The following is a 21734-nucleotide window of genomic DNA, read 5'->3' on the forward strand; positions in this document are numbered from 1 at the left end:
AGCTGCTTTAGGAAGGGAAGTCACTTTCAGTCTCATTTCTTTTAAAACAGAGTGGATAATACATTTCTTTACAGTATGTCTAGATTTTAAGAATTCCAGCTGGTGTTCATACACAGCCTCATCTGCTGTCAGACTCTATTCATACTTCACGTGATACAGTGTAGAGCAGGGATTTATATAGCTGTTCAAAAACAGAACACAAAACCCAACCAAACAGGAAAAACAACATAAGTGGACAAGGATATATAGAGAAGGCAGAGATGGGTCAGATCAGAAAAAGCCAAGCTGTGGTGGGACAAGTTGAAATAACCAAAAATACCTTACTTTATTGGAAGGCATCTGTCTCTAGAGATCAGATTGCTACTTAAGGATGCAGTTTCAAGTTTTTTCACCAAACATACATGAAACATGATGCTAATTGTGTGTCTAGATATAGGCTGAATAAAGTTGTAGACAGTGGTAGCCTACTCCTTGTGTTCATTTACTCATCAAAAAAGGTCAGAAATCACAGAATGGGTAAGGTTGGAAGGGAAGTTTCTGGTCTGAAAACATATTTGAGGTTTCTTCTATGTTTTTAGGAAACTAGTTGTGGAAAAAGACTGCAGAAATATGCAGAAGGCAGTTTTTATACATCTTGGTCCTGTTAAACCTTTAATGAGTCATGTTTTATCTGTTCATGAGACTTTGCCTCCTTTATACAGGGTGGACTGTGCACTTTGAATGTGGCTTTTCAGTATTTCAATGTCCTCCCTTCCCCAGCTCAGTCAGTGGCCTGAATGCTGTATTAACACTGATTTCTCTAAAATTTCTTTAGCATACACCTAGTACAAAAGCTCCATGTGAATTTTCAGAGTACTTAGTGAGATAAGGGTGTTTGATACAGTTGAAATACAGGGAAGAATAGTGGACTGGTTTTCACATCAATTTATTTCAGATTTCCAGGACTCCTAACATGATGTTCAAAACTGATTCAAAGTACACTCTGAAGAGACTTCAATTTAAGAAATTAATGATGTTAGTTTTGGAAAAGTAGTATGTTGGTCCGAAGGATAAAATGCAGAGAAAACTGAGTCACTAATAATTACGAATTTTTGGTTTTCAGTTACTTTAAGCTGGCTAAACAGGAATTGAGACACAATTCTATTCTTAGCTTCATTGTGTGATCATCCCTGATCCATGATGATCCCATAATGTTTGTGTGTGTGCAGCTGATTTTTTCTTTATATGCTTTTCTGTCTTCTATAACAGGTAAAATAACAATCCAGTATGTTCTTTCTATTATAGAGATCTAATGAGTTTTACTCAGTTATAAGCAAAAGTCTCTCTTCACTGTATAATAAGATGGGGAAAATAGCACAAGATGAGTATTTAGCATCTGTACATCATAGCAGTGTCATTCAGGTTACATTTAGAACTTTTATTCTAGAATTCTGTAACTTCTGAAAGGCTGACATAACTTCTAGTAAGTTTTAATTCTGGTATAACTGATGTAGTGCTTTTTAGTCCGTACATTTTTTTTTTTTTCAATTAAGTCCATCTTTAGAATCTCCTTGCAAAATAAGGGGGCAGACAGGAAAACTAATGGAGAAAGTTAGTGTTCTGGCCAGTGATCCATAATCTTTGATCATTCTACTCTACCTGTTGCAAGTAGAAGCCATTCTTGTTAAACTTGAATGCTTTAGTTAGATATAATTTTAGTTTAAATAATCTTGCATTTAGTTGCTCATTCCCACCTTTGTGCTTAATTATCTGATCATTTCTCTACTGGTTGAAGTGATAGATGGAGCTGAAAAGCCATCTTTTTCCATGTGCATGACATGAAGGGAGAAATGTTCTATGCAGCATATCTATAATTCAGGAGCTATTGCATGTTCCTCATTTGTGTCAGTGTTGCATTTGAAGTTACTGGAGTTGAATGTGTTTTTTTATCTGTGGTTTGAAAACCAAACCAAGAACAGACAGTTTATAATTCTTAAAGGAGCAGTTAGGTTTATCTGAAGGGACCGAATGATCTCTTGGTGACTAATTTTTTTTTAATGGAGTCTTGTTTCAATTTTTTTAATGTCCTTGAATGAATCCCAACTTAAATATGCATTGGTGTTCAAGAATGAGAACAGAAAAACTTGATCATGCACAAGATGTCATAGTCTGAAGATTTGCCAAGGAAGAAGAAATTCCAGTGAATGGTAATTGTTTTGAGCAATGATGAAAACTTCTGTCCTTGATCACTAATGATAAAACTATGCCCCTTCCAATTTATTTTTCTTAGTGCTACTCAGATTTTTTTTAGGGTATTATGATATTTCTCTACTCATCAAAACCAGCAGCAAGATGTTCTCAGTGTTTGGGATGTGCTGATCATTGTTAACTGGTTTCTCATAATACTCATGAGTCCTGAGGGAAGCAGTTTCCGTATCTGTGTGGTCATAGTATTGACTCCAACCTCAGGAACACTGTGACAATTTAGAAAAAAATTGAGGCCTTAATGCCCATCTGGATGCACTTTCTTTCTCTCCTTCTATTTATATCCATAAATATAATTGTGCTTTGAAGAAAAAAGATTTACAGCATTATCTAAGAAGAAAAATAGTCTTGTTCACTCACTTCATTATGGGTCACAAAGTATTGAAAATATGGTATCCTTTCTACGGATCTTAAACTCTTAAAACCTGCAGTCATCTGCTCTCTATTTTCCTAGAAGACGTGCCAGTTTTAAAAAGTGACTTATAATTGTCAAGTAGAGATGAGGATGTTCTGAGCAACCAATAATGCAGGATCTACCTGTTAGGAAGTGAGACACGAACAGGAAGGGACTTGCTGTTTCATTTAACTTGTCATTGTGAGGTTCAAGTCATAACAGTTCAAACCGTGCAAGTTCATGCCAAAGCTCCTCTGTCTGCTGTTGGTAGGAAATGAGTTATTTTTCATGCAGTTAACTAATGTGTAGATTGATGCACTTTTATATGTGTGTAGATATACATATATATTTGAAAATGCATATTCTTGTATGTATTCCTCTCTGTGTGTATAAAGCATCAGATATTTCTTCTATTTTAGAGGTGCAACAAAAACCCGAACGTCAACCCCTCCTAGTGTGGCAAGAGCCATGAGCACGGGTGCTTTGACAAACAGAAGAAAAACTAGCAATTCAGACATTCACTCAAGGTAGCTTTTAACTTTGTGGACTTTGTCATTGTGTGACTTTGTCATTAATAGGGATTACCTCCTACAAAAGAAGTTAAGGAATGTATTGTTCTCTGCAGTTAATAGATGATCAATATTATTTTGCTTGTATAATGTGCTCAATGTGTTTTGCATGTTTATCATCTGACAGCACACCTTTGTCATCAGCTGTCTCAGATGTGCACAGAAGACCCTGTTGGAAATGTCAAAAACTACTTGAGAACTGTTGAAAAAATAACCAAATATTATTTCAGTAGAAACTGAATTAAATCTGCATGCTAAGCACAAAAATTGTTTTGCCCTTTTAAAGGGTAGGAGGAAAATAGTATTGTAGGTTTAGCCTTCCCTTTTTGACAAGCTAAGTTTTAAATGTTCAAGCACTTCAGGTAGTCTAAGTAGTCAATGAAATATTTGATCCTGCTCCTCAAACTCTGGTGTTTTTTATTTTCTTGCAGGGAAGGTGGATATCTGGATATATGTATGGGAGCCTGGGTAGCATTGTATATAAGATATACCACTGTATATAGGAAGTGAAGGAATTAAAATTACAGTAACAATAACTATATTCATTGCAAGGATCAGACTAATTTTACATTGTTATACTGAACTGACTTACAGAGAATTTTCTTCATCTGGGAATTTTCAGGTCTGATGGGAAAACTGGGTATGACAATGGAGACTGCCCATCCTCAGTGAATGGAGGAAGCGCGAAAAGCAGCGAAGGAATTTCACCTGTACAGTTATCCAAGTTCTGCCATGAATGTGGAACAAAGTATCCAGTGGAATGGGCTAAGTTCTGCTGTGAGTGTGGAATTCGAAGAATGGTTGTGTGAACACATTCTTTAAAGCAGAAAGAAAACAAGAAATTGGAACATCTGCTATGTACTGTTGCTTGAGTACTCCATCCAGTTAGACTTCATGCTGCAAAAGTCAAAACATCACTTTGTAATTTCCTGAGTGCAATCTTCTGGTTACACAGTTATTTATAAACAATGATATATACTGTATATAAAAATAGCAGCTACTAAAACTGTGCCATTCAAGGAAATACTCTTTACTCTTTGTTGAAAATATTTAAAAGTAAGGTAAAAATGCTTTAAGTAACCTAGGCAGCAGAAGAGGTTCAATGCTATTTTTCTTTGTAAATCTTACTAGGCAAAGGATTTTTTAAATCTCTTATGTAGGGTAATGCTTTCCTATGGGGAACTAGCCATGAACAACTTGGGCTTCAAAAGCTTCTCTGTGGAGGCGTTTTTTTCATGTATGACAGTAACTTAGATGCTGTGTTCTAAATGAAAACAACATGAGGAACTCCTTATGAATTCCTAGATAAAAGTGTACAAAGTTCAGATCTTTAAATTCTTTAACAGTAATATGCTAATTGGACTTTCCAGTTGCTTCCTAGAATTTTTTGAAGAATCAAAGTAGAAAGACTACCTGAGAATTCTCTTTGCATCTAAGAAGAAAGGCAAGATTTTCTTTTTGTGGCTTTCCGTGTTCTGTTTTTCAGTAAAAATGTGTTAATATTTTTATGTATTTATAAGGAAAAATATGCTATTAATTTTATTATTATTCATTTTGTTAAGTTCCTTTTGTTTCAAAATACTTGTCTTCCTCCTGTGCTCCACCATGACTAGCATATCTAAAGGTGTTGTGCTTTGTCCTGTTCCCAAAGGTCCTGCTCGTTTTTTCTTTTCCCTCATTTCCTCAAACAAAGTCTATACTTATCCTACCTAAATGTTGAACTCTTATTTTGAAAACAGCCTTCTTGATGTATCCAATACCAAAAAAAAATAGTTCTATAAAAATTAATGCCATTAGAGCAGTAGATCTTGATGTTACTAGTGAATCTTTTTCTTATTCCTGTGAAAATAGCACAGCTTACACATATGAATGCATAGGGAGGTAACTGTGCTTCACTGCTATCAAGACCTGATTTGGTTTTTTTTTTTCAATTTTGTGTATTTCTGATCTCAAAACAGCAGTTTCTTCAAGTTAGTAATAGACTTCACATTAATCCATTGGGAAGAAGGGAGAGACTCAAAGTTGTTCGGTTTTTTATTAATTACATAGTAAATTGGTAAATTACACATTTACTAATAAAACCATTCACAAGCCAAATCATTTTAACTTGTATCTTAATGTTGTAATTTATTTTGTGAAGTTTTGCTTTGAAGTATTTGCACCATCTTCATTATGCGTGACAGAACAATCTGAAATAACTTATCTGTGCCTTTCCCACAGTAAATACATTTTTTGTCAGAAACTGGTACTTTCAGCTCACAAACACTATTAGTTTCAATTCATTTAATTTTTTTACAATTTAGATGAAATATGATGTAGTGTTCCATGATAGTATTATGGTCATTGCTTACATTCTCAAAAATTGTGATTATCAACGGGGCCAATTTGGAAGAAAGCATGATTGAAGAAAAACGTCTTCAAAGCAGATACCAGTCTAAGAGTGATTTAAGAGACTTGATGTAGTTATGTTGCAGGCCACGAGCTATTCATGTTTTAAAATCAGTTCAGTGAATGTCTTGCACTTTTTATACAATTTTTTGAACTAAATTATCTTTCATTCAGTGTAGTCTTTTCACAATTGGTGTAAACTGGCTACTGAGCATGATAGGATAGATGACTGGTAATGATACTTAGAACTGACAAGTCCTAGCCAGTTTATTTTCTAGGAGTTTAGATTCTAGGATCCATATTATAGTACATTCATGTTTGTGTTTAGAAAAACTGGAATTCTGCATTCTTTCCTTAGATAAGCCTGCTTTGGAGATCTTGCCCTGGACTTGAGTCATGGAGGTTTGCAGACTGATGTATTGTGAGCTGAGAGTCCAACAGCAAAGATACCAGTCCAGAATAGGTTTGATCAGATAGTGAATCTACTCTTGCCTGATGAATTTGCAGTTGTTTCTGCTGGAAAATGCATTTTTGCATTTATTAAAAATGCTTTCTACAAAGGGAATGTTTAGTACAGCACTAAATACTTTTCAGATTTTCCAGGATTATTGTAGCTGTAGGAAAAAACATTTTGACTCTTTCTCCTTTGAATTGTGGGTGGCAGATCTCCTAATTTCAAATCAATACTCATACAGTTAGTGTTTCCTGCTTTGTGAGCTGTTTGTGGGATTCTTTGCTTTCAATGCAGCATTTAGTAAATTACTTGAGTAGCACACCATTTGCTTAATTTACACTGACGTGATTTATCATGAGGATTAGATAGGGAATTAACCTGAAGGGATATAAAGGTTTTTAAAACTGGTCTTTTAATTTGGCCATACAAAGAAGGTCTATGAAACATAATTGAATATTGATAGTAACACTGGATAATGTGTGTGTGTTGTAATTCACAGTATAAGGAGACAATGAAATTATTTTTGACTTTGTAGTTTGGTGCTGTGTGGTAAGACTTATGATGCCTGTTATGTTTTGCGTTTATCAACTGGTTTTGTTAGTGAATGGCATAGGTTTCTGAAGTCTGTGATGTTACAGACCCTGGCCTGTATTACTCAAGGTATTAGCACAGATCACTGTACTTCCATCTCAGTGGATGTTTGTACAAAACAGTGGATTGGTTTTCATGACATCCCCAAAGAACTCAATGTGGGAAACAAATTTGTTATATTTACATTAAAAAAAATTCAGGGAGTTGGACTGAATTTTCAATCTTTAGTGTATTGCATGTGTCAAGACGTTCCCAAATTTAATTTTTTGGTGATCTACATCCAAACCCTCTTGCCCTAGTCTTCTTCACACCCTTATGCCTTGGTTTTCATGGGAGGAAAAAACATGAACTATGCACTGTCTGTTTATAGTGAAATTTAGTGATGCAATTGTTGTGATGATTGCTATACCAATGTATAACCTTATGACAGATTTACTGTCTGCCATTTTATCTTCCTGATGTTCTTACTAAAGTTCTTCTATTCATTAAAGAAGGGGGTGGGGGTAAAAGGTCAACAGTAAAATTCCATTTAAAGAAACAAGAAGAGGCTGGTTTTGATGTTTGGCTGGTGGGGGAGTTTGCATTCCCATTCTACTTTTGTGATTTTCTCTTATACAAAGGACCTCTCTGTGCCAGGAAGTGTAGTGCAAGATCATTGGAACTATGCTGATAGAAGTGCAATGGAGTTATGAAAAATCCTAGCTTCAATAGTAAAAACAGCGTAGCATGAAGCTTAATTGCTATATGATGTACCTTACACAGGTTTATATTCATGCATGATGTCCACACCCTAGGTAGTTTCAGAACTGGAATCTTCAAATATACAGCAATTAAAATATGTGTTTATATGAATAATTAGTCTTACACACCACTGCAGGGAGGTGGGCACAGGGAGGTGTTTCACCCCCATTTCAGGTTGTAACTATGAAATGAACATATTGGCAGAATTTTTCAAATTTGCCAAAGAATCTCGAAGAGCCCTTGAACTCCCTGGAGGGAGGGGAAGCTCCGCCTGAGAGTTCCCTGGCTGGGAGGGTGTCAGGCAGGGGAGCTCTCCTCGGTGCTCCGGTGCTGAGCCTCTCCCGCGGTGCTGGGGCAGCGGCCGCTCCAGTGCAGCCGCACGCCCTGTGCCTTCACAGGGTGGGAACTCCAGACTGTAACACCTGACCCAGTCTTTGTGCATCATGGAAGTGCTCCGCAAGTCCCTTGCGTCATCTGCAAGGGACTAGCTTCTAATTCACCATCACAGCTGAGAGCTGGTGCCTGAAATGCAGGGAGAGTGTTTCCATGATGCCTGTTTACCGAGTCAGTGGAAGGAGGTATGACTGCAGTACTTTAAATAAGCAAGATATGTGCACACTGATGTAGGCTATGTAAATAGTCTGCATATAAAATTGAATGGTATTGTCTGTGTATTACAAAGGTCACAAGGAGTGCTAGTTTCTATCACATAGACTTTGTATATCTGCAAAGAACAAACCTGTTATGAGTGTTTTTAATCTTGGCTGAAAAAATTGTGTTTAGTAAGAGCACTTTTTTCTATTTTATTTCCATCCAGTTTGACTAAGCTATGAATAGTTATATGGGTTGTATGAGAAGGTAGAATTTTCATCTTTGGTAAAATTTGTTTTAGTGACTCTGGTGAAAATAATTTAATTACCTTTCAAATACAGCTTATTCCAACTTGTGATTGTTTTGTTGCTGGTTGGTTTGGTTGTTTTTTTTCCATCTTGCTAAGTAAGGTTTGAGTGACCTAATTGTGCTGTTGGAAGAAGTGTTAGGTAAAAGACTTCATTAGCTGAATTCAGTAGTTACTTGGTTGATATTTTTGTTCCAGTATTCACAGTATAAGAGATTATTCTTGCATACTGGTTCATTTTTTCATTTATTTTGGGTTTGGTTTTTTGGTGTTATGTCAGTCCAGAACAATACACATTTCTGGAGGATCCTATTTAGTCCCATTCTACTTATCTTGCCAGAAAACAGCTTCTTCATATTTTCTCTTATTAAGTGTTCATTCTTTACAAAAAATAATAGGGAAATTATATTTCTCCAATTTGAACATTGAAGTCAGCAAATCAAATACTCAGTTTAATGTGGCTGAATATTGAACCCACGTTCTAAACAGAAGTGCATCTTTTACCATAGTTCTGTATTTCAGTTTGGCTTTCTGGCAGAACCGTGAATGGGTTTGGGTGGGATCTGCTCAGTACAGTACAACTATTACAAAAACTACTTTATATGATTGCTCTAACTCTTGGTGTTCATCCTTCATATGACACTTAATATGTTTCTCTTCATAAGTTTATTTATTAATGTTCTGTGTTTTTAAATGGCATGTTCATTCATGTGTTGGAGGTGATTAATTTTTTCAGCATTGCATTTATTATGTTTGCCTTGCCCCTCAGTACATGGAATATTTGTTTGTGAGCATCCAGTGAGGTTTTATTTTGCCAGAATTCTTTGGTTTGTTTGCCTCTTATTTCATATATTATGTTTATTTTAAAGTGTCTGTTTTAATGAATAAATGTAAGTCACCACCTAATGCTAATTTGCCGCTTGTTAACAATAAAGCAAATATGCCAGTAAAACTTCTTGTGATGTGCAATTTTTTGTAGTCAAATGTAAAATTATCTTATATAACATAGCATACAGGTAGGCAATATAATTTCAGTCTTATTAATGCTGTGGTGTCTGATCTCAGGTACACAAAGAATAGGGTTTTCAAATTGAGTGAGATGAGATTTGGTTTCCTAAGTAACCTTGAAAAACATACTAGATATTAAATCAGTGTGATCTGCTTATACAAAGTATCTCCTCTATTTCCCCAACTATACTGAGAATTTAGTTTATGTAGAGTCTATCAGTCTGACATCTGTAGTATATATTTTTATTTTTTTTGAATAGTAAGACTGTAAGGAATAGTAAACTTAAGCTTGATCTGGGTTTGTTCTCCTTCCTGACATTAGAGCACTGTTTTGTTGATGAAATTATTAAGAAAAAAATAAGTTGTTTATATTTTTCTTCAGAAGTTCATTTATGTAAGCAGAAATTACAATAAGGGTTTGGATTACTGATTTTTTTTTTCCTAAATATGAATGGATAGAGATCAATGCCTCTTTTCATTTGTTTTTTTAGGGGAAACGTCCTTCTAGAGCTCTTCTCTAAAGAGCTCTACTGAGCTCTTTAGTTTTACTTGGGGAGGTATAAATTTGAACGGTAGACTGTTCAGTGGAAAAGGAATTGACTGAATGACTACAGCTGGAAAGTTACGGCCAGTGTCTCTGTGTCTAGGTGGAAGCTGGTATGGAATGCTGTCCCTCAGGACTCTTGTTTAGGTGCTCTTATAGTATCTTTGTCAATGACACAGTGCCATTGAGTGCACCCTGGACAAGTTGAAGGACAGGATGCCATCCAAAGGGACTGGGCTGCCATGACTTCTCAAGTGTCATGGATAGTGAGTCAGACACTTCCTCTGCCAGTTCCCTCGGAACCCACAGATGTATTACATCAGGTGCCATGGACCTGTGCACCTTCATGTTCTTTAGATGGTCTCAAACCTGAACCTCTTGCAGCAACATTGGTAAAATCCTTTTAATTTAAATACCTAAGTTTTTATCTTTAACACCTTCCCAGAAATTCCATGTACTTCTAAATCGTGGTTTTGACCTACTCATTTCTGTGGCCAAATAAGTAAGTAAATGCGTAAGTGAAGGTGGCAGGGACGTAGGCATGATGGTGACAATAACGTGCACAGTTTTCATTCCTTTGCCAATATCTGAAAAGCACTTTAGTGCCACATTTGTAAGTTCAGGAAACCTGAGGAAGTTCTAAAATTGAAGGAACAAACCAAAGAGCACAAGTCAATGCATTTAACAGTTAGTGCTTGCATGTAAGTGGTGACAACAGGAAATTTGGCAATGAGAATCAGACAGGCAGGATATTTATTAAGAGAAGTAATCAGAAGAAATCCACAATTTCATAATCACTTTATTTAAATTTCTGCTCTGGATCTACCCTTGGTCTTTGGCCCAGGGTAGTCCTGGAATTAATTTATTTCTCTCAAGACTTAAGTTGTGGACTGATGCTCAAGTAACTTAAACTGACTGACCTTTCAATTTTGTAGTAGCTAATACTGCATCTGTGTATTTTCTGCTTTAACTCACACTGCCCTTTGCTTGCCAAGTTGTTATTAGGAAATAAGTGCTGGCTTTCAACTGTTCTTGAATTTCCAAAATATCAAAACAACTGTTCTTCAGTTTCAGAGACCAACTGAATCCGCAGTCTCCTGGGCCCTCTTTCAGAAGAAAGGATTTCCAGCGAAGTCCTTACCATTGTGGTTACATTCTCTTTATCTGCAGTATGGTATTGGGAAATGTTTCCTTTCCCTGTTCCATTAAAGATTTATGGGCTGGGATTGGTTTCAGTTTTTTAAGAAGTTTGGAGTTAAAGTTGCAATCTCTTATATGAAGAGCTAAAGAGAATATGTGAAGGTCTCAGTCACAGTTTACGAAGTTACCACTGCTGCCTCGTCATCACCATAAATACACAGGGGGTTGGAGAGGGTGTATTTCAGGAAAGCATGGCATGCTTTGCTCTTAACCTCTTCCCTCTCAGGTTTAGTACAGCAATCTTATTCCACTCAAATACATAAAACTAGTGCTCTTTACAATCAACTGAGCAAACAGTTCTTTGAAGCACATCCTACTGCTTTTCAGGTGTTTGTTCTGAATACCAAAATTTTTACAGAGGAGTTTTACGGAAAAATTGTTTTAGCACAGATAAAACCATTTATGTTAGTTTACTTCAAGCCAGGAAACAACAGGCTGACTTAACTAAAGCTTTACTGAAGTATTCAATCCAAGGCAGATGGCTGGTATGGAAATTTTTACCTAAATTGGGCAGGTTACAAGCAGCTAAGAAATGGGTATTTTAAGATGGGAGTTCCCCAGCTGGGCTTTGAATGACTGACTATCTCTGAAAAAAACCTAAAAAAGGAGTAATGGTAGTCAAAAAGTGAACAGCCCAATTTCATAGAAGACAAATATTTTATTACCAAAGGAGTTATATCAAAGTAAGAAACTACAAAAGAGTAATAACTATAAAAATACTTCTATTTATTCAAAATAAAATATGAGCACTTTATTAGTTAAATGCCAATATATTATTCTCTGACAATATTCACATATTTTAAGTCATGTTTGCCTAGCATCTTAAAACATGTTACATAAAGTAATTGCATATGAGAAATCACAATCTGAAGCTAAGGAATTCTAGCTCCTCCTGCAGCTAACTCTGGGTTGATCAAATTAATGAGTGTAGTGCTGTTTCCAGTCAACTGAGCAACTTGCATTCAGGCATCTTTTTCTTCTTCTACAGGATTCTGTCTTGTCTGTGCTTCAGCCAGCAGAAGCATGCTGCATCTCTCAAAAATCAGTTCCCTTCCTAAGTTTTTCAAAAAGCTAACTTTTTCCCTGTTTTTCCAAACCCAAACCAGTTAGCAGACCCATCAAAAACACTTCTGTGTCAGGAGAACATATCCAAGATAATCTGCTGCTTTGGTAAATTGTAACTTTTGGTCCTTGGTGTGTTTTGCATAGATATAAAGAAACCAGCTACTCTTTCATACTCTTTTTCTTCACCTTCAGATTCCAAGATGTTTTTTATAAATTCCAGTAGACATGTAAGTGGCTGCTTTCATATGACAGTATTATAAAGTTACTTGAAAAATCAGAACATTCAGAGTAGTTTCCAGAGCACAAAGGTTGGACATAGACCTCTGCAGAGTTATTTGTTTCAAATGGTGGTCTATTTCCACTTCTCAGACTTCAGCAGCTTCGTTCAGCCATTTCTATTTCTGTATCTCCAGGAACAAGGTACAGTAGCTTTCCATCAGAATTCTGGCATAAAGTGTTCATATAAGTGAGCAAGTTGACTTGAAGAATGCATATAAAATGCAAAGATACCAAGTAATGCCACTTCGAAAGAAAAGAGCAGGATTCACCTGGAATCACCTGGAAATTATTTTTTCAAATTTATTCCAGCAGGATCGAAGGCTAGATATATTTTCTTTTAGTTCACAAACTTCGTGGTTACATTTCTTTCTGGACTGTTCACCTGTCTCTGTATCTTCTAAACGAAATACGTGTGGGCAAACCTGAAACAGAACACATTGTATTGTTATCTGAGAACTGCTTATTCTATTCCTGTAGCCATCTTTCAAAGCAAACCAATTGCCTTACATCTGAAAACTGGAGAGACCCTGCCCCTGGGACTGTGAGAATGTGGCTTTAACTCAGAGGAAATAAGGGCACCTGAAACAAGTGTGTCCAACTGAGAACATGCACATCCTCCATCACAGATTAAAATTTATCCTCTATTGTCTCAAGGACTGAGAAAATAAAGCAAATTAATTTGTGAGCCAAAGTTTAAGTATTGAGACTAGTGGAACAAGACAGACCAGTTCCAGGGGCTGGTGCTGTGTCTTAATGTTCAAGATCTCAGCCAGACAAAACTACTGTTCTTGCTCATATTCAATGACTGCTCATATTTTTTTTTCTAAATTACTTTAATTGATCTTTAAATAAAAGCAGGACTCCATAAGGTTAGGCAGGAGTTGCAAGGGCGACACTGACTTCTATGTCTTGACTGGGATACCTTCAAAGTAAGGCAAATGTTGGATTCACCAGAGGTGACAAAGCAAAATATAAACACCAACATTACTTTGAAGATCTTGTCCCAGACTGTAAGTCTCTCCACTTCAAGGAGAAAAATAAAAAGCTAAATGAAGCCTTCAATCCATCTGTTTAAGTATTACATTTTTGGTGCCTATGTGGAGACTTTTTGATGTTGGTTAATATCTTTGTATTCAATAGGTAACACTGAGCCACACTTAAGAGAACACTATTCCTTTGCTACAGTAGATCGCTGTGCTACATTTAAGTGGCACCTCAAAAAGAAGATTCTGCCAAAGACTAAAAAACAAATATTATCATACCTAAATGTTCTTTTTGAATTTGAGAGATTGTGGTTAAAATAAAGACCAAAGAGATTACAGAAGAGAGAGGATCTCACCCTAATAGTTTGTTGAGACAAACCAAATTAAACATTACTCAGGGTTAGTGAGAAGTTACAACTCTGACTATAGTCCAGAGAAGTTTAAACACCTTCTTTGCACAAGTCTGGTCCTTGTCTCTCACTGGAGATTTAAGTGAAATTCAGTTCACTACTGAACCAAAGCAGGTGTCTTCACCATAGATTTCCAGATGATTTTCTACGTCTTTGCACTGGGCTTAATATCTGTTAAAAGACAAATGCTATACAGAGGAAACTTCCTTTGGCATAAAGCATGTGCAAGATAGCTGTATCTTTTAGAAGCAGATGTGATACTCTGTCTTGAAGAACTCTAGAAAATAAGGCAAGTAGTTAAACTATTACTCACTAAAATTGAGTACTCACCTTTTCTTTTTTAGGTCTTTCACATTTACACTGTAGAACTTGTAATGTCCCACATGAGACGAATGCTGCTTTCTGTCTAAAGGCTTTGCTGATTCTCTGCTTATTAAAGAATCTGAGCATGTTGCATGCCATGCTCTGTAGTGATTCTATTTCCTGTCAAGAGAGCAAGGAAAATATGTCCTGCAAAGTTTGTGCACCATTAATTATTTGCAATGTTGGTTTATCTTTAAAAAACCCCAGACCCTCCATCAATTACTATTGGTTTCTCTTGCTTTCATAGTGCGAATCTTTTTCAATAAAATACATAACTAATCTGACTTACCTGCCATCTTTTTTAGATATTTAAAGCAGCAATTTTTAGTAGTAATAATAGTAGCATAAGGATGTTAGGAAGAAATCACAGCTCTAACCAAATCAATTGATGCAGTTAGGAAAACAAATTATTTATGCAGCCACTCCTTTTATCAAGTCATGATAAAATCTGTAGCAACAACTGAAAATTGTTCTTTCTGGCATTTGAGATCTGCCCAAACTACTATTTTGAAGTTTTCAGGTCTGAAGTGAAAAGCTTAGCTAATATAACTTTATGTAGAAAAATAAAAAATATAGATTGGGAAATTGTAATGTTTACTTCCATTGGCAAAAAGTGTCTGTTTTGTTTAAAAAATATAGAAGAATCTTCCTAGTAGGGAAAAAACCTCCACATTTCTAGGACATGTAATTGCTTAATATATAAACGTTTAAAATATAAATTTACTCAACACATCATGTAATTCCAGATTCAAAAAACAAACCATCCTGAATATTGTGATTTGGCTGTTAAAACTAAATACTACCCTCTCACGCTATTTTATCCTGACTGTTCAAAGAACTCTCCACATTCTGAAAAGTTAAATTTTACCTCAGTATCATTGCAGAAAAACACTTTGATATTTTCATATTTTTTATTCTTGCAGCACCTGTCACGATTCTCTGCAGACATATTTACCTGTAAAATATCATATATGTTTAGAGATGGAAGTACTGTGCCAGTGCTCAGTCACCCTCACAGTAAAAAGCTCTTTCCTGATGTTCAGAAGGAGCCTCCTGTGTGCTGGTGTGTGCCCACTGCCCCTGGGCCCGTCACTGGGCACTGTGGGTAAGAGCCTGGCTCTGCACTCTCTGCCCACTCACTTGAGGTATTTCTACACATGGATGAAATCCCTCTGAGCCTTCTCTTCTTCAGGCTGAACAGCCCCAGCTCTCTCACCATTTCCTCATCATAGGGATGCTCCAGTTCCTTCAGCATCTTCATGGCCTTTTGCTGGACCATCTCCAGTAGCTCCATATTTCTCTCATACTGGGGAGCCCAGAAATGGACACAAATCTCTTCAATTTAAATCTTTAAATTGCTTTTTTTTTTAATTTTGAGACATGGAACAATGTTTAAATCTTACATTTGAATTGTAACATTGAATACAGTGTTTGTCAATGTTTGTCTCAATAAATACATGTCTCAGCTCTAAACAGATGGTAGCACTCACTTTGTATATGTAATAACAGAAGATGGCCTAAGCAACATCACATGGTCTTTTGCCTGATTATAATATTTTATTCATACTTTATCCTCTCTTGTGGTTTTTTCTTCCACTTTCACACTTGTCATCAAGATGACAATGGAAGCCAAGTCAAGAGAAACTTTGTCTTATTCAGCCTGTATCCAGACATTCCAGTTAAGCCAAATGGCTTTCAAAAGGGCAGCTCACAACAGTATTGTTTTAGATCTCTTCACTTAGCCATGGGCAGCTCACAACAGTATTGTTTTAGATCTCTTCACTTAGCCATGGGTATGAGCACATTAGAGAGTTAATTCTTAAAGTTTTTCTGCAGAAATTGCCTGTATTTCAGAAGTTCACCCAAGATAAACAGAAATTTATCCAGAAAGTGTTTTCAAAACCAAGAGTTTAGGGAGCCAAATATTCACTGACAAAGTAAAAAATCACAAAACAACAAAACCAAATTAAGAAAGCTAATGCACATCTTATCTTGCACCACAACAGATATTGCTGCAGTTGCACAGCACCAAAATTTATAATTTTATATATATATTTATATACAATCATCCTAAAAATGAAGTGACTATATATATGTCACTTCATTTGCTAACTGCTATGAGATTTTACCATCCTCTCCAGTTTCCTCAGATCACCTTTAGTATAATGTACAGTAGCCACATCTGAAGGCAGTTTATTGGCTGTGTCTAAACCAGCCTAAGGGAAATCCTGAGCTCAGAAAAGGCATTAGTGAAAATTTAATTACCTTACAAAGATCCAGTATATGACTCACTGTCCTACTCTGCAGCAAACCCATAGCTGCTCCAAACATCTGGCTGAGGAAGTGAAAGCCATTGACTCTGGCTCTGCAGTTGCAGGAAAGTGCCTACTGGGCAGTTGCTACCACCCACACAGCACACCTATTATTGGCTGTTAACTTACAATGACAATACATTGATTATACACAGAAGACAAATTTCTCTTAAACAGTGAAAAGTAAAGACAGAAAAAATAAAGAATCTTACACAGTAGCTGCTTGTGCATGTGTTCAAGGAAGTAAAAGCTTCGGAGCCCATTTTTTTTCACAAATATTAATTCATGAAGGTTTTATTTACATATTTTTTTTGATATACAACTTCAAGCTCCACCCTACAATAGGACAGTGGCAAGGCATTGCCCTATCCAGGCCAGGACAGTCCCCCAGCCTGCTGACCCTGCATCTTGAGCAGGGCTGGGGTGAACCTCATGGATGTCCACCACCAGAAGGCAGCAGGATCTGCTTCCCAGAAGGTGTTTTTCCTTTGTATCATTCTCTCTTACAGGTCAGCTACCTTCTAACTGCTCACCAAGAGAGTTTGTTTTTGTTCTCTACGGAGTCTCTAGGGACTTGTCTTTGTCAGAGATGCGACAGCAACTAAAGGGAATACTCATCTATTCTAATATGGCCATTAACATTCTCCCCAAATTTGAGGCCTCATTCAGGATGAAGTCATTTATCTGCAGAGAAATACCTTTCTCCCTTCATAATCTCAACCAACATAACATGATCAAAATATTAAAAGGTCATTCCCTGACCCTCAAAGTACTTTATTTCCAGAAGAGGATTGATATGTCTTGGGTTGGAGACCACTGCCATAATGCTCTGAAGGATGGTGGTAGTTCATGAGTGTGAAGAAATGCAATGTCTTCTGATTTTTCCCTTGGAAAAAGGCTGAATATTATTTGTATTTAATGCAAATAGATCTTGATTTAAGACTGCAACAGTATGGTGAACTCTCATTTAGTGACAATCTGTCAGGAAAATCACTTTTTTATTTTTGTGGGAATGCCTCTACTAATACAACTGTTTTAAGTGTTCCCCCATGGAAGTGTTCTTGACAGATGAATTTAATTGCTAACAATTCAAGGAAGAAATGGAAGGTAAATTTTGGGCATGGACTTGTAAACTGTTAAGAAACTATTTTGCAAAGCTATAATAAATGTGGCTGATAAAGCCATAATGGAGGAGATTTACACATGAGAATGCTAAGCTCTTCTTCACTGCCATCTAGAAAAGATAATTTTTGTTGGCTAAATAAGATATATTAATAGGTACAAAGAAACCTGTTAAGATACAAACAAACTTTTACTGTCATATGAATTTTGTGCCTCTGTGCATTTTTATTCCATGGACAACATACAACTTCAGTCAAGAACTATAATTAGTAGAACAAATTACAGGTGTAATGCTTTCTTCTCTTGATAAAAGCATACTAACATAAATAGTCATGAAATTACTTTAGAAAAAAGAATTTTCTAATGAAGTATATGATGTATGGCCAAATAGTACATGTGTCTAACTAGAGAATGCACAGGCACAAAAAACCGTATCACAGTATTTGTATATGCAAATAGGCACTATCCACAGATTTCAGAGATTTTAAAGAGACTGAATTGTTGCATCCCCTCAAATAAAACCATCATTCCAGCATAATGTGTGACTTTAAATTGGTCTTTTATCATGTTTTAACATTAGAGCTTACATTATTAACTGTTAGCATCTAAAAATAATCAACGTGTTTTGGAAGCCCAAGAGCTACTACCTACCAGCTCACTGATGTCATGACTTAGTACATTCTCATACTTCACACGGATTTCTGCTGTTTTATTTCCCATTGCACAAGTAGATGCATTCACTGGAGACAGAACAAGGAGTAGTGGCAGAACTGGTAAGCTAGATCTAAAAAAGGCTGGATTACAAGAAAAACCGTTAGGTACATGTTAGTTAATGTCACAGACTCTGTGCTGTATTAACAAATACATTCTGTAATCTGTTGAAATAGTTTAAAAGGGATCTTTGTACAACCAAATGACTTGTGCTTTGCTAGAGGGAAGGATTCATCTCCAGCTTAAGAGACTCTTTGGGTGTCTAAACTCCCTCACACACCAAGATGATTCACACAGTGCAGCTAAGAGCCTACAACTATTGAGCTGACCAGCTACTTGGTGGCTGCTTGGGCTGAATCCATCCTCAGGGTTCACTGCAAGCATTGAATTTTATTGGACCATAACAACATCGAACACATGTAGAGGAGTGATTTAATCATATATGTTTAGACATTCAAGTCTCATTTTGACTGTCCATTTTTCCTTTGATAATTTCTACAAATCCCCATGAACACACCTCTACAACAAAAGTGTGTTTAAACACATTTTCATGCTGACTAAATGTACAAATCTATGCTACTGGCCATAACATGAGATAAAGCAGCAATACAACTTTCAACACAAGATTTTTGCAATCTTTTTAAGCAAACTTCACTGCCCATCACTTTGTTTGTCCCTTTAGTGGACTGCCTTCCTTTGCTTTGACCCCTGGTGTTTTGTCTTTGCATGACATCCAGGAAAACATGAGTTCTGTGAGGACGGGCAGACAGAAAATACCAAAACATCAAAAGAGCCTGAAGAGACTGACAGGAGGCTGCAGGTGACTCACCTGGTACTGGGAATGAAGGGACCATGTACATGACAATATGTGATTAGGAATAATTGGACTCTGGCCTATTGCTAGTCTGGCTAGGATAATGCTTAAATTGAAGGTTTGGAAAAAAAAAAAAACCCAAAACCACAACAGTAGAAATTTATGATGGAAGACTGGCAAAGATCACAGCAAGATCCTGGAGAATTATGGAGTGTTTCTGCCCATCTTCACCACTGAGTAATAACAACAACTGCATACAGAGTAGCTGTGGGACAGGAGCCAGGAAAAGAAGAGGAGATGCCCTGGCCCCAGCTGCTACTTTCCTTCCTCTCTGCCAGGGATGGGCTGTTTGGTACAGCCGGTCCAGCTCAAAATATGGGCACCTTTGGACTTGGGCATCACTAGTAAATTACAGCCTCAGAGAGGAATTTTGAACAACTAGGAAAACAGCAATAAAACTTGACCATAATTTGCATTGACCCACCTATCTTCTGCAATGCAAGAACCACAGGCACACCGCATGCTCGCTGCCATTAAAACAAACACAGTCCCTTACAACCCATCCCAGCCAACTCCCACCACACACAGCAGACTGAATCCTCAAAGAGGAATGCATGCTTTTCCTGACTAGTGAAGCCTTCTCTTTCTGATAGATTGCATGTGAGCATGCAGTGATGTACACCTCTGTCCTAGAAAACAGGACTGGAAAAATTTTACCTGTACAAGCTAAATCACAGAATTCTTGAGCAAGCTGCCTGACAAATTCTAATTGGAAATTTCATGGGTTGAAAACCAGATTTTCTGACCTTTTCATATACTGATCAACCGAGGTCTATTAATGTCTCCAGAAATCTAGCCTGATGAGCTAAGTGAATCTTAAATGGATCCTCCTTCCACAGAGTCTTTGTAAATCTCTATGCTAACTATATCTCTGTTGCATGATTTATCAGTTTGAAGGACTAAGATTTAGTATTTTAAAAGACACAAAAAACATTCAAGAACTCAATTGTAGGGCAAGATTTTTCCAATCTCCCATTGCACCTCTTTCCAGTGCAAAAGATGAACTGCAATGCTAGCTCAAAAGTAGGGTAATGCAAACAATTTGGTTATGCTGCTTCACAAACATACTTGAAGGGACGAAAATAGCAATCCTCTAAATTAAAACAATCTGACTCCATCACTTTAAACTTGGCTCGTCCAGCAACAAGCAGAGATAAGAGATAAGATATTGTCCAGATTGCCAATCTTTTTTAACTGAGAAAATTACAGAATAAAAGTAGATCACGTGCTGCACACTCATGAAGTCCCTTGAGCTACTGCAGGATGGTGATCAAATTTTTTCAGACATTCCTAAATGAGTCCTCTGGAAAAAATATTAGACAAGTGTCATAAAAAGTTCTAGGAGAAGTAGACTGAAAATTGAAAGGGATTTTCTTGAGGTTAGGTAACTTCGAAAGAACGGGAGTTCATGGCGCTCCATATGGCCAGCAATTCAAAAGAAAGAGAGCATTACTGGTAATAACCCATATTTCCAGTAAACTCCCAGAAATTCCTAAGTCATTTCTGGAAAGCCCCAAAAATTCTCCTAGAAAAGCCAGGAAGAGCTAGTATTCCAGTATTTCTACATATTAAAAAAACCCAAAAAAAACCAAAAAAAACCCACCCCAAACTAAAACAAAACCTCTTGGCTTTTTAACATTAAAACACCCTCCTGTGCATACACCCCGAGGCACGTCCTCGGCGGCACCCAGCAGGATCCTCGCAGCAGCCCCGGTGCCTCACAACGCACCCCAATCCCGGCGGGCAGCTGCCTCTGCCCCCTTCCCCTCTCCGCATCCCGCAATTCCCTCGGGTCACTGCCATTCTTTTCCCTCCGTCCCGCTGGTCCCGTGCGGAGGGGCGGGCGAGCGCTCCCTCCCGAGGGCGAGGCACCCCCGGCGCTGCGCCGCACCTGCTCCGGGGACAGCCGCGGGGCAGCAGGTGCCCACGGGAGGCAGATGCCCATGGGAAGCAGATGCCCACGGGAAGGCAGTTAGCCACGGGAGGCAGGTGCCCACGGGAGGCAGGTGCCCACGGGAGACAGGTGCCACGGGAAGGCAGGTGCCACGGGAAGGCAGGTGCCATGGGAAGGCAGGCGCCAGGGGCGGTGGGAGCATCGCGGACGGGCGCGCAGCAATGCCTCCTGCAGCTCCCCCGCCCCACGCTGTCCCCCTGCCTCTGCCATTGCCGAGCCGCCCTTCCCGGCAGCAGGCGTGATGGGAACCGGACTCTTTTACTTTCATTCTACGGGGAAAAGAGGGAAAAAAAAGCAAAACTGGGAATTTCCCCGGCCGTCACCAAGGGTTTAAAAGGCACCGGGAAGCACCGCGCCGGCAGAGCGGGCGGGACGGCGGGGCCGACGGCTCGGAGGCAGCGGAGCAGGTGAGGAGGCAGCGCGGCCGGGGCGCGGAGCAGCGCAGCCGGCCCGGGGCAGGTGAGGCGGAGCGGAGCGGTGCGGGGCGCGCTCCTTACCATGGAACATGGTCCGTGCGGAGGCTGTCGGGGAGCTGCGCCGACGGGTCCGCGGTCATGGTGGCGGCGCCGCCTCGGCCATGACGCCCGCAGCCCGCGGAGCGCCGCGCAGGGGCCAGAGGGGCCGCGGCTG

At 38.2% G+C, this 21734-nt stretch overlaps 2 protein-coding genes across 2 annotated transcripts in view; one reads left to right on the top strand and one right to left on the bottom strand.

Annotated features, from left to right (window-relative positions):
• The window catches only part of ZC2HC1A (zinc finger C2HC-type containing 1A), a 33793-nt gene extending 24545 nt beyond the window's left edge, over nt 1-9248 (top strand). The window contains exons 9-10 of the mRNA XM_041413018.1: nt 3058-3165; nt 3830-9248. Coding sequence (XP_041268952.1) covers nt 3058-3165; nt 3830-4016 — 295 coding nt within the window. The 3' untranslated portion in view covers nt 4017-9248. The remainder of the gene's footprint in view (nt 1-3057; nt 3166-3829) is intronic.
• A 2436-nt stretch (nt 9249-11684) lies between these two features.
• IL7 (interleukin 7) lies at nt 11685-21732 on the bottom strand. Its single transcript, XM_041412760.1, has 5 exons — nt 21602-21732; nt 18217-18359; nt 15000-15086; nt 14099-14251; nt 11685-12797 (listed from the first exon to the last, which is right to left on the bottom strand). The coding sequence occupies exons 1-5, from the start codon at nt 21609-21611 to the stop codon at nt 12651-12653; spliced, it is 540 nt and encodes a 179-aa protein (XP_041268694.1). The 5' UTR covers nt 21612-21732; the 3' UTR covers nt 11685-12650.
• Between the last annotated feature and the right edge of the window lie 2 nt (nt 21733-21734).

This window comes from Onychostruthus taczanowskii, unplaced genomic scaffold, assembly GCF_017590055.1.
Source record: "Onychostruthus taczanowskii isolate IOZ18803 unplaced genomic scaffold, ASM1759005v1 scaffold4, whole genome shotgun sequence".
In the NCBI taxonomy this organism is placed as follows: Eukaryota; Metazoa; Chordata; class Aves; order Passeriformes; family Passeridae; genus Onychostruthus; species Onychostruthus taczanowskii.